Genomic DNA, 13,328 nt, shown 5'->3' with positions numbered 1-13,328 from the left:
GAGATCCTCCTCCCTTGGCCTCCCAAAGTGCTGGTATTACAGGCATGAGCCACCGTGCTTGGCCTCTACTGGTTATTTAATATGGTGTGAATATCTTTTCATGTCAATAAATGTGTCTGTAGCATCTTTCTATCCATTTGTAGGTTTCCTTTTTGGTGCCAAAAACAAAAAAAACCTGCCCTGAATCCTACTGCCAAATTTCTTACTATAAAAATATGTGCACATTTTAGGAAATGCAAACAGAGCTAAAGCAGAAAAAGAACAACTATAAGCCCCTGCTATTCCTACCACCCATCCCTCTTAAACTGTGGGTGGTAACTGGTTGTACAAATTAAATCACAGCTCTGGAAAGACGGACAAGTACGTGTGTGTACCAATGCCCTCTGTATTCAAACAAGAGAAATCCAACTGCACACACACAACGCTGCTGTCACTGGCCACAATGTTCCACCATATGGATATACCATGGTTAACAACCTCCTAACAATGGGTATTCAGTAGGAATACTGCACCCCTGATTTACCAATTACCTTAAAAACCACAAACAAAATGTAAAAATGAAGCAAAAAATCATTATGGCTAAATCTTTGGGCAAATATTTTTCTTTGCTTCTTTAGGATGGATATATCCTAGAGGTGCAGAATTTCTGCAGAGGAGCCCGTGTGCTGCACACTTCCCACATCATGACGCGCTGACCTCACGCACTCACCCCGCCGTGCCCAAAGAATTCGCAGTAGCAGCAGTCGCAGTACTTGCCCTCCTTCTGGTTGGTGGAGGTTGAGGTGCTGGAGCTGTGCTCAGAGCAGCTGTCCTCATCTGCACTCTCGTCCCCATCATCCTGCTGTGGGTCGTAGACACCATTCTCGCAGCGGTGCCCTTCGCAGTCAGGGTCACTGCAAAATCGCACACAAGCTCATCGGCAAGTGGCCGGCCCTGGGAGGCAATGACTCCCATTGTTGCGCATGACCACCCACTGTCCTGCCCATTTCACAGACAAGAGGCAGCGCAGAGGGTGCATAGCCCCAAGGTTCCTAGGGAGTCATACACATGCACCAAAGACGTTGGCCAGGGGCTCACGTGGCAGGCATGGCGTGTGCGCACGCATGCAGGCGGTCCCTCAAAGCGCTCATAGAGCGCCACTGAACAGGAACACGTAGTCTCTCCAATGACTCCTTCTAAGACTGTCCCTGCCACCACAGCTTCCATACTAAGGGGGAGAAGGGGTATAGCTTCAAACGGGCAAGTTCAAAGGTAAAAGAAATTGTCTTAAAAGGAAAGTCTGGCTGGGTGCAGTGGCTCACGTCTGTACTCCCAGCACTCTGGGAGGCCGAGGAAGGTGGATCCCCTGGGGTCAGGAGTTCGAGATCAGCCTGGCCAACATGGTGAAACCTGTCTCTACTAAAAATACAAAAATTAGCCAGGCATGGTGGTCTCACTACTTGGGAGGCTGAGGCAGGAGAATCACTTGAACCCAGGAGATGGAGGTTGCAGTGTGCTGAGATTGCACCACTGCACTTCAGCCTGGACGACAGAGCGAGACTCTGTCTCCAAAACAAAACAAAACAAAAACCTGTTGAGTGTTTGTTGTATTGTGTTTTTACTATACACATTTCATTCATTTTCTTCTGATTCCAACCTAGGTATAACAAATACAACTTATACAACAAATAACAATGTACACCCCCGATGCTGTCAGTGTTTAGGGGTAACTGGCCTACCTTTCCATGGCAGCCCACTGCCCCTGCTCTTCCGTCTGCAGAACTAGAGGCTGAGATGGGAGCCCCTCCACCCATGGCCTCTGCTGGGGACATCCTTGCGTTCCCTCAGCATTTCACTAGGCTTTTCAACTGCATGGTCCCAGGGAAGTTTCTGTAGCTGTGCTAGTGCAGTGTAAACACCCATTTTCCAAAGTGCTCCCATGTCCCCAACCAGGACTTGGCTCACCTGCAGACACTTGGAGGGGCGCTAATGGAGCCATCTGTGGCCGGGGGCAGGGGTGCAGGACAGAAACTCTTGCGTGTGTCCACAAACCCAGGAGTTGTGGTTGCTGTTTTGGGGAATGATGGGGCTGCAAGATTTGCAAGGTGAGGTGTGGAAGCAGGTGAAAGCGCGGCAGGTGAGAGCGCAGCAGGTGAGAGTGCGGCAGGCGAGAGCGCTGGGAGGGGGGCCAAGCCCGTGGGGCTGTTCCTCGGGGCGGCTGGGGCCGAGTGTCTGTGGTCCTCCTTGCTGATGCCATGAAACACGTCACCTGCATTTAGAGAGGTGAGAGTCACTGCCAAGTTTTTGTTTCAAAAATGTTCAAACCTGCAGAAAATCTGAAAGAACACACAAAGAGTACCCATTCATCCTTCACCTTGCTTCATCATCACGACCTAATACTCTGTCCTGTTTATAAACTTTATTTCTTACATGCACATACACTTTTCGGCTGAATGTCTGCAAATTGCACTCACCTCTAAAACACTTCAGCATGAACTCCTCAGAACATCGACAGTTTGTTTTAAAAAAATTTCTTGGGCCGGGCGCGGTGGCTCAAGCTTGTAATCCCAGCACTTTGGGAGGCCGAGACGGGCGGATCACGAGGTCAGGAGATCGAGACCATCCTGGCTAACACATGTGAAACCCTGTCTCTACTAAAAAAAAATACAAAAAAAACTAGCTGGGCAAGGTGGCAGGTGCCTGTAGTCCCAGCTACTCGGGAGGCTGAGGCAGGAGAATGGCGTAAACCCGGGAGGTGGAGCTTGCAGTGAGCTAAGATCCGGCCACTGCACTCCAGCCTGGGCGACAGAGCGAGACTCCGTCTCAAAAAAAAAAAAAAAAAAAAAAAAAAAAAATTTCTTGGCTGGGTGCGGTGGTTCATGCCTGTAATCCCAGCACTTTGGGAGGCTGAGGCCAGCGGATCACAAGGTCAGGAGATAGAGACCAGCCTGACTAACTTAGTGAAACCTTGTCTGCACTAGAAACAGAAAAAATTAGCCGGGCATGGTGGCATGTACCTGTAGTCCCAGCTATTTGGGAGGCTGAGGCAGGAGGATCACAGATCACACCACTGCACTCTAGCAGCCTGGGCGACAGAGCCAGACTCCATCTCAAAGGGGGAAAAAAAAAATCACCTTTTTCTTTTTTAAGAGACAGGGTCTCACTATGTTGTCCAGGCTGGTCTTGAACCCCTGGGCTCAAGCGATCCTCTAACCAGGGCCACCTAAAGTGCTGGGACTACAGGTGTGAGCCACTGCACCCAGCTTTTTATTTAAAAATTTCCTCCCGTCTCTCTCCTCTCTTTCTTTTCTTTCTTTCCCTCCCTCCCTCCCTCTCTCTTTTTTTGACATTTTGCTGAATAACCACAATACTATGATCACCTCAATGGCATTTAACACTGACAGGAAGGCCGGGCACGGTGGCTCAAGCCTGTAATCCCAGCACTTTGGGAGGCCGAGACGGGCGGATCATGAGGTCAGGAGATCGAGACCATCCTGGCTAACACGGTGAAACCCCCCCCAAAAAAAACAAAAAAACAAAACAAAACAAAGAGAAACAAACAAAAGAAAAATAAGCAAAAAATAAATAAAAAAAGAAAACAAAGAAAAACAACAAAACAAACAAACAAACAAACAAAAAACAAAGAGAAACACGGTGAAACACCGTCTCTACTAAAAAATACAAAAAAACTAGCTGGGCGAGGTGGTGGGCGCCTGTAGTCCCGGCTACTTTGGAGGCTGAGGCAGGAGAATGGCGTGAACTCAGGAGGCGGAGCTTGCAGTGAGCCGAGATCCGGCCACCGCACTGCAGCCTGGGTGACAGAGCGAGACTCTGTCTCAAAAAAAAAAAGAAAAAAAAATTGACAGGATACTCTCATCTAAGGTACAACTCATATTCAATTTTCCAATTTCCTTCACATGTCCATTATAGCTTTCCCACCAACCCAGCCTCTTCTAACCCTTTTCTCTTTTCACAAGACTAACTTTTTTTTTTTGAGACAGAGTCTCGATTTGTCGCCCAGGCTGGAGTGCAGTGGCGCGATCTTGGTTCACTGCAAGCTCCACCTCCTAGGTTCACGTCATTCTCCTGCCTCAGCCTCCCACGGAGCTGCGACTACAGGAGCCCACCACCACGCCCGGCTAATTTTTTTGTATTTTTAGTAGAGCCGAGATTTCACTGTGTTAGCCAGATGGTCTTGATCTCCTAACCTCATGGTCCGCCTGCCTTGGCCCGCCAAAGTGCTGGGATTAGAGGCATGAGCCACCGCACCTGGCCTAACATTTTTTTTTAATAGGCCACCTGTCTGCCCATTTGCATTGTCTTGTCTCGGTAGATTTAGATAAAACGTCTGGGCACAAATCCTGCAAATATTATGTTGGATTCTTCTGAGTTTGTGGCAATGGGATGCAACCAGTGTCTCTCTGTTTCATGGTGATGTGCATGGCACTGTCTGCTAGGTTCCTCCAGAGTCTGGCACCCACCATTCCTTTGTAATCTGTCAGTCCCCAGTGATAGGGTTTGGTTGTGTCCCCACCCAAATTTCCTCTTGAATTGCAGTTCCCATAATCCCCCCGTGTAATGGAAGGAACCCAGTGGAAATAACTCAATCATGGTGGGGGCTTCCCCCATGCTGTTCTAGTGAGTGAGTTCTCACGAGATCTGACAGTTTTATAAGGGGCTTCCCCTTCACTGGGTATTCATTCTCTCCCCCGTGAAGAGGTACCTTCCACCATGATTGTAAGTTTCCTGAGGCCTCCCCAGCCATGTGCAACTGTGAGTCAATTAAAATTTTTTCCTTTATAAATTACCCAGTCTTGGGTAGTTCTTCATAGCACCGTGAGAATGGATTAATACAGGCGCTCACCATTCCTGTGTAATCTGTCAGTTCCCTGTGGGTGCTGCTTTTGAACAGCAGAAATACTCCATTCCCCAAACTGATATCCCTCTTAACCTCCATGAATGCTGCATCCTTGCACCAGCTGTTACCCCAGGGGCGCAGCATGCTGAAGTGCCACTCCTATCCTTCTTACACATTTGGAGGAGGTGTGCTTCTACAAGAAGGAGCTTCCCGCCCTACTGCTCTGTTTGAGCACCCCAATCCCTTTGGATTCTTGACTTTATTTGTATGCTATAGTCAAACTTCCTTACTGTTTTTTAAATTTTTTTTTTTAGAGACGGGGTCTCATCACTATGTTGCCCAGGCTAGTCTCAAACTCCCAGGCTTAAGCAATCCTCCCCTTTTAGCCTCCCAAAATGCTGGGAGCTACTGCACTCAGCCTCTTCATTCCTTTTAATGCTCAATCTGTCCCAGCTTTGGCTAGTGAGCCAGCTCACATCTGCTCAGCATTTTCCTAAAGCAGCTTCTGAGAAATCTTGCCACATGCTCAGAAAGCAATGACCTCCTTGCCTGGTCAACATGGTGAAACCCCGTCTCCACCAAAAATTCAAAAATTAGTCGTGCATGGTGGTGGGTGCCTGTAGTCCCAGCTACTCAGGAGGCCAAGGTGGGAGAATCGCTTGAACACAAGAAGTGGAGGCTGTAGTGAGCTGAGATTGTGCCACTGCACTCCAGCCTGGGCGAACAAGAGTGAGACCCTATCTTTTTTTTTTTGTCACGGAGTCTTGCTCTGTCACCCAGGCTGGAGTGCAGTGGCGCAATCTCAGCTCACTGCAAGCTCCGTCTCCCGGGTTCACGCCATTCTCCTGCCTCAGCCTCCCGAGTAGCTGGGACTACAGGCGCCCGCCACTATGCCCGGCTAATTTTTTTGTATTTTTAGTAGAGACGGGGTTTCACTGTGTTCGCCAGGATGGTCTCGATCTCCTGACCTCGTGATCCGCCCGTCTCGGCCTCCCAAAGTGCTGGGATTACAGGCGTGAGCCACCGCGCCCGGCCGAGACCCTATCTTGAAAAAGAAAAAGAAAAAGAAAAAGAGAAGAGAAAGCAAGCAATAACCTCTTCCTATCACAGAAGAACAACAGAAACAGAGACAAAAGCAAGACGGTGCAGCAAAGCCCCAGAGGAACCTAGCACAATAGCTACAATTCTAATCAAAGTCCCAGGGATCAGCTCTCGGGATCAGCTTTGTGTGTGTGAGCATTTTTGGTCAGTTAATTACACTTACGCCTCAGGCTGGGCCAAGTAAAAGGCAGTTACAAAGATGAGAAGTCAGTAAACCCAGTCTTCCTGCAGAGCCCGAGGGCTAGTGAGCCTTCAAGCCTTACCTACTGAAGGAGGTCTCTTGGATGACACTCTGAACTGGCTGTTGCTGGACTGCACTGTGGTAGCTGTGCAGGACACGGAGGACGTGGCTGATGACGTGGCCATGACAACTTTGTTTGCTTCCATAAAAGCATCTTGGAAATTGTATAAACACTTCTTTTTCGCAGCATTCTTTTTCTCTTTACTATCCGAGACTGCAGGTGTTTCATTGCTAGATGGAGGTGGAAGGGCTTCTGGTCTTGTTTCTGAGAGTGTTGGCCCTAATATTTCACTCCCTTCAAAGAAGAACAGGAAAATTATGGCTTCTGACAGCAATCATACTTAACTAAACCCTAAAAGACATGCTGATGACTGAACATTTGACACTGGGGGTGCTACTGAAGTCAGGATCCCACTGGGATGACAGTAAGTCAACTAGTTTTTAATCTAAGAAAAAATTGTATTGAGCACCTACTATGTGCCAATTCCTGTGCTAGGTGCTTTCCAAAGTTACGTAAAGTCTTAAAACTACTTTCTGAGGTTGATACTATTACTCCCATCCTAAGAAGATGAAGAAACTGAGGCTCAGAGAGGCCAAGCAACTTGCCCAAGGTCACACAGCTAGAAATCCTTCCCAAGCAGAGATCAGGATGTCAAGTGTAGTCTGCTGTTCTGGCACACGCGGGGGCTGGGTGTGGGGCTGCCAGGAGCTCTGGCCACAGGAAGACAGAGATGAGGGGTAGGCACCAGCCCCTTTTCAGGTGCCTCTGACCCTGCGACTGAAGTAACAGCTGGGCCTCAGTGGCTGAGGCAGCTGGGGAGGAAGGAGCTAGTAAAGGGGAGAGATGCCATGTGGGGCCAATGCAGTAACCAGAGGAAGGAGTGTGAGTCACAGATTTAAGTCGACTGTGGCACTTTCTTCCTGCCCCTGTGCACCGGGGGGGCTGAGGTCTGATTGTCACCACTGCTCGAGAATTGAAGGCCGGGCACCCAACCATGGTCACCAGACCCTCAGCAGTGCGGACGCCACGCCCATGTGGCTCACTGGTCTGACAGGCAGCCATGGAGTCAGAGTCTTGCTCTGCTCAGTCACGCAGTGGGACTGACTGGTGGCAGATGCGAGAGGATGGAGCAGGATTGGAGACCGAGGTGGTAGAGCAGCGGCTGGCTACAGCTGCGCCAGGGTTTCCACGGGAGACTACGGCAAAGATGTCAATCTACTCAGGTTATTTTAAAACTTTAAGAAAGTTTTAACAAATTCCTTACCAGAAATTGTATCTGGCAAGAAAGTGCCAGGATTCCAGTTCTTATCATTCATCACTTCTGATCCCCAAAGACTTATAAATTTAGAACTATTCCACTCTGGAGTATTCCCAAAACAGCTCGGATAAATATGGTCTTGAAGAGATGCATTGAATACCTGATGCTTATTTGTGTGATTCTGAACAGGTGCTGGCGGTAAAGCCTACAAAAAAAAATTTTCTAATCACATATCAAAATTAATATTCTGTTTACCTAGGTAAGTAAACTACAGACAGACAATTCATTATGAGCCTCATGGGATGTGCTCGCCATGAGCTGAGGCCCACGGGGCGCACATCTCACAAAACGTGGACTTGATTTATGAGACTGTACACGGCAGGTCAAATTTCAACCAGATGTAGATATGAAAAGCAACCGATGCCTTGAGGAGTATATCTGAACAAACTTTAGACAACTCAGCATTCCTACTGGGTCATATGTGAGTGTGTTATGTGCGTCGTAAGATCTGTTTCTACGGCTTAATCTCAGCAAGCATTTTAATGATCATCACTGCAAGCATTTTAATGATCATCACTGATAAGTCAACTTTGGAATCACTGATGAAAATGGATAAAACCCTTACACACTGACCTCTTATACCCAGGCAAAGTACAGTGCAAATCTAATGAACTAGAGGAATCTGTATACAGTGCTCTGAAGACCAGGGCATTCTCAAAGGAGCTGCCTCACTGGCAAGCCCTGCCCTGGGCCCTGTGGGACAGACCACTGTTGAAGGCACCAAGGGAAGGTGATCAGGGTCTGGCCAGCTGGCTAGCCAACATCCATGCATTTATTGAGTGACTAGCCATCTGGCTGCTCCTGCACAGGCTGGGGCCCCCTTGGGTCCTCCCTCTGCCTCAGCCTCTATCCAGGCACCAGGCCCTGGATGCTGACCTCCTTAGGAGATCCTAAGCACCACGTTCTCACAGTGGCGCAGCACAAGAGCCTACACATCTGCACTAGGAACTCTTCCCAGTCCTTCTTCCCATCACAGCCAGAGTGATCTTTGTTGAATGTAAATTCGAGCATGTCACTCCCCTGCTCAGGACGCAGCAATGGCTTCCCAAGGCTCTGGCCTGAAAAGATCCAAGGGAGCTGGGCCTACCTCCTCCAACCCTCCGGCTCACCAAGGCCCTGGACACACAGGCCTCCCCTTGGCCAGCACACGCCTATTCACCTTCTTGGCCCTAAGCTTTGCTTGTGCTGTGTCCATGCTCTAGAATGTGCGAGCCTCAGCTCGTTACCGCACTCACACTCATCCTGCAGGCCTTGGCCTAAAGATCACTTCCTCAGAGAAGATGGCACTGCCTTTGCTGTGACCACCCAGGACCCAACACCCAAGACTAAGGCGAGCCTTCCCACTGAACACACTAAAATCCGTCATTTTCCCTGTTAGCACTTACCACAGTTATAATTCAAGACCTACTTGTAGCCTATTGGTTTAATGTCTGCCTTTCCCCAGATTACATGAGCTCTAGGATGAGGTGGGACATCTGGATGCTGGCCCGTCTCCCCTAGTCCTTGTTAATGCTGGGCAGACATACGGATCTCCCTCAGCAGGACTTCTGTCCGCTGGAGTGGAGGAATGCCCAGTTATGGGCAACCTGGTCATCACATCCTCTGGGATGCAGAAATGAGCACTGAATTCTGTAAACTCAAGTGGGAGGGTTCCCTGGAGGGTTCTGAAGAATGGGCAATGGTTTGGCAGAATCCTGCAGGCCTGGCTTGGCCAGAGGGAGGACACGAAGGGGTTAGGAGCAAAGGGATGGTGCATATACAGGTATGACAGTGCCATACCCTGACAGGCTCCAGGTCGAGTGGGGGCAGCAGCCAGGCCAAAGACAACTTTGTATCACTTTGTCCTCAAGGGGCTGGGGAGTCACAGAGGGATTTAAGCAGCAAAGTGAGATGATTTGGTCAGCTTAGTGGAAAGATCAATTTGTGGCAATACTGTGGATGAACCAGAAGGCGGAAGGAGGACAAGTGGTTAGTCAGGGGGTGAGAAAGGATGAAGCAATGGCAGTGAAAGTGCAAGGAAAGGAGGAATTCTGGAGCTATCAAGATGAAAGCTGGGACTGCACATCTAGTCCAGGAGATACCACTGCTGGCTGTACTATGAGGAGGCACGTTCAGGTGACAGATCTTAACTCTAGTCCCACGTCTTGGCCTTTGGGCTCTGTAGTCTGGCGAGCTCGGATGCCAGCTCTCCCTTTTACTAGCTGTGTGACCTCAGGCAAATCACTCAATCTTTTTGTGCTTTAGTTTTCTCATCTGTAATCTGGAGATACCTACCTCCAGGGTTATAGTAAGAATTGAGCACACTGTCTGGCCCATAGTAAGTATTCAGTGAGTGTGACGGTGCCCTGCTTTCATTTTCTAAGACAACAGTCTTAGAGACTTCTATATAGAGACTACTTATACAGACATAAAGTCCCTGGACACAAAACACCTGACCAACCAACCAAACCTTTCCACCTTGCCCTTCTCCCACAGTGCTTCGGAGCAGAGAGGAAGCACGCCCCTCTGGGCTGCTGGACAGCTCAGTGAGTCCACTGACCTGAAACAGGCCCAGGATGGCAAAGGGGGAGAGGAGGGTAGAGCAGACACTCAAGATTCAACAGCAGGAAGAAACAGGTCCAGACGGACCACCCAGGCTACAGGCAAGGGCCTGAAGTCATTGTTCTGGTATGGGAGCCCCACGGGACAAGAGCCAGGAAAATTAAAAAAAAAAAAAAAACGCATTTCAATACCCATTTCTACAAAGCAGTGATAAGCTAAGAGCTGCTTTGCTGAGAAGTAATTGATGAAAAGTAACAAGTAGAAGACTTGGGTCTTGAGTACCTTCTAGTAAGGGGCAGAAACATCTGACAGATGCCAACCTGCTGGCTTTGAGCAGCAGTCCCGTCGTGCTGGCCCAGCTGGTAAACCCTGACTAGAAGCACTCTCAGGGCTCTGAAGCTATGTAAGTACCTCCTGGACTCCTCAAGACATGACCGTGAGTTGTTTGGTTTCAGGTTTGAAAAGCCTGGCTGACAGCCTTGGCTCCACCACCCATGTGTGTGCAGAGAGCTCTTGCTTATGCTTTAAAACCCTGTTTCAGCATCACTTCCTCTGCAAAACCACCTGTGGGCTCATTTAAAATGTTCTCTCTTCAGTGTTACTTTTCTGCCTAGCATCTGGGAGTTCCATTAGGTATGTACACAACATTTTCATATTTTGATCTTGTTTTTGTCTTCTCTTTAGACTGTGAACTCTTTGAAAAGAGCGGCCAGGACTAACCGATTTTTGTCTTCCTAGAATATAGCACAGGGCCTGGCACATATTGGGTGTTCAATAAGTGTCTGCTGAACGGTGTCTAGCTTAGAGGAATAAGGGAATGCATCTACACAACTGTAATACTGGAAACATATGGTAATGATTCTACGCATTCGATTTACACACTGTGCAGAACCCCACCTACTCAAAAACGGAGGCCCAGTAGTAGGGACAAAAGTAACAGGGATCAGTAGCAAAAAAAGTTGTATTTTCTTTAATGCTTTTGCAGAAGACGCCTACTGATCTCAATAGCTTATGGATTTCCTTCAGGAAAAAATAGGTGTCTGTCACCTAGACCATTTCTGGACCATGACTTTGTAAGTCCACCAATGAGCTAACTGTAAAGGAACTCTCTCAGAATGTGGACCATGCTATTGAATCTGAACACCGACTTCACTCATTATACAAACCCACAAAGCTTCAACTAGCAGTTGTTTTGCATTTTTATCCACTTTGAGATAAAATAAGTAATCCACAGGAAAGGAAAACTGTTGCTTTAAATGAAAGCTCTGACACAAATGCAAACACAACAAACTGCTTTCCACTGGGCACGCACTGAGTCTATCTGGGAGCTGGGTGACTCGCTTGTCCTCTACCACCCACACTCACTTGGACATGGAACATGGGTGCAAGACACGAGGAGCAAGAGCCGCAGACTGAGTCACGAGGCCCACACGTGAGAGGTTACCAACACTAAGCATCCGAGCAAAAATGAGTTCCAGCTGTACTCCAGGTAACGAAAAGGTTAAGATGACGAACTCTCTGCTTAACTAAGGTTTCTTGATATTTCTTCCAGAGATGGTGAAGAGGTGAAGGACTACCTTTGCTTTGGCTGTGCCAGTTTTCAGGCTGGAAAAGCTGAATCTCAGCTCTAAAAGAACATGCAAGTCAAAGATCACAATATGATCCCCAAATTGCAACCTATTTATGACCCTATTATCCACACAGCTTTACATCCCCAATCTAAATCTGAACTTGTACTTTAAACTGTATGTAACCGAATCGTATTTTAATTGCATTAAATGTTTTTCCAGTGGTTTTACTTAAGTCTCAAAGTAACCTAGAGAGGGGTTGTAAAGACACACCCTGGCTCTCGAAGCTAACAAGGGACCCAAGGCTACTTGGCACCCTGTCCTCCCCTTGCACCACGTCACCAGGCTCCACTTGATACACCGAACTCTGGAGGGCCAGAACCCAGTGGCCACTGCAAATGCTCCACTGCAAAGTTCTCAGTGGAAACTTTGAGACATCCCTGTCCTCACTTCTAGGCCCTTTCTTAGTACATCAACTGTTTCATAGTACATCCTCCGTGTTGGATGAAAAAGACCCAGGATTCAAAGTCACATGCCTTGGGTTCCGGTATAGATTCAGGCCCTGTAGTTGTGACTTCCTACTCCTAGGCCATGTGGACAGCAGGTGGGAGGAGCAGCGAGGTGCAGCCACACCTGCTCAGCTTTGCTCTTCGCTTGAAGAAGGCCGTTCTTCCCCCCTGGTCTGGGCCTTGTCGGGTAAGACGGGCTACTTAGCCCGTCTAGATCTGAGAGAAATGACACTGAACACTTTGGTAACCAACTGCTATCAACAAAGGCAAAGGACGAAAAGAAGTATTAGGAGGTGATGAGAGAAGCGAAGTGGAGGTGAAGGGAAGGAATAGCCGCACCTCATTGCCACAGTGACGTGTGGGGGCCGCAGTCTGGAGACCCGAGAGAAGCCCAGGTCTCAGGCAGCTCTCGCACCAGCAAATGCCAACCCTCATAGGGAAGCACACTATGGAGGCCTCTGGGTTCTCACAGAGTAAGCTGAGCAAAACATAACCTCCTAATAGAATCCATCCACACAAGGAAATAATATACCACAGGTGACGTCAGCAGAAAACGAACCTGGATGCTCAAGGTTTCATTCAAACACAGAGTAACTATGTGTGAAATGCTTAAAGAAAGAAAGAAAGAAAAACAAGGAACAAGAGAATATAAAAAGCTACTAGATATCTTTGGGGAAAAAAAGTAAATATATATATATATATATATATTTTTTTTTTTTTTTGAGACGGAGTCTCACTCTGTCGCCCGGGCTGGAGTGCAGTGGCCGGATCTCAGCTCACTGAAAGCTCCGCCTCCCGGGTTCATGCCATTCTCCTGCCTCAGCCTCCCGAGTAGCTGGGACTACAGGCGCCCGCCACCTCGCCCGGCTAGTTTTTGTATTTTTTAGTAGAGACGGGGTTTCACAGTGTTAGCCAGGATGGTCTCGATCTCCTGACCTCGTGATCCGCCAGTCTCGGCCTCCCAAAGTGCTGGGATTACAGGCTTGAGCCACCGTGCCCGGCCATATATTTAAATATATAAATATAGTCGGAATTAGAACTTAAGTGGCAGGCTAGGCACCACTACAGAATCACTGAACTGGAGGACTGATTCCAAAAAAGTCCTCAGAACACTGAACTGAGAGACAAGGAGATGAGAAACCTGCAAGAGAGTGTTAGGGATGCAGAACAGAAGAAGGTCTAACACCAATCTCACCAGAGGCTAAGAAAGAC

General features: G+C 48.3%; 1 protein-coding gene across 5 annotated transcripts in view; it reads right to left on the bottom strand.

Annotated features, from left to right (window-relative positions):
• Nucleotides 1-13,328, bottom strand: part of FAM193A (family with sequence similarity 193 member A) — a 199,673-nt gene that overhangs the window by 41,680 nt on the left and 144,665 nt on the right. For all 5 annotated transcript variants that reach the window (XM_030919842.1, XM_010384373.2, XM_030919851.1 and 2 more), the window contains exons 14-17: nt 7,445-7,643; nt 6,202-6,474; nt 1,945-2,248; nt 710-893 (exon numbers count right to left, since the gene is read on the bottom strand). In XM_030919842.1, the coding sequence (XP_030775702.1) occupies nt 710-893; nt 1,945-2,248; nt 6,202-6,474; nt 7,445-7,643 (960 nt within the window). The remainder of the gene's footprint in view (nt 1-709; nt 894-1,944; nt 2,249-6,201; nt 6,475-7,444; nt 7,644-13,328) is intronic.

This window comes from Rhinopithecus roxellana, chromosome 2 (assembly GCF_007565055.1).
Source record: "Rhinopithecus roxellana isolate Shanxi Qingling chromosome 2, ASM756505v1, whole genome shotgun sequence".
In the NCBI taxonomy this organism is placed as follows: domain Eukaryota; kingdom Metazoa; phylum Chordata; class Mammalia; order Primates; family Cercopithecidae; genus Rhinopithecus; species Rhinopithecus roxellana.
The sequence above is the reverse complement of the archived record's forward strand: the minus strand, read 5'-3'. Positions and strand labels throughout refer to the sequence as shown.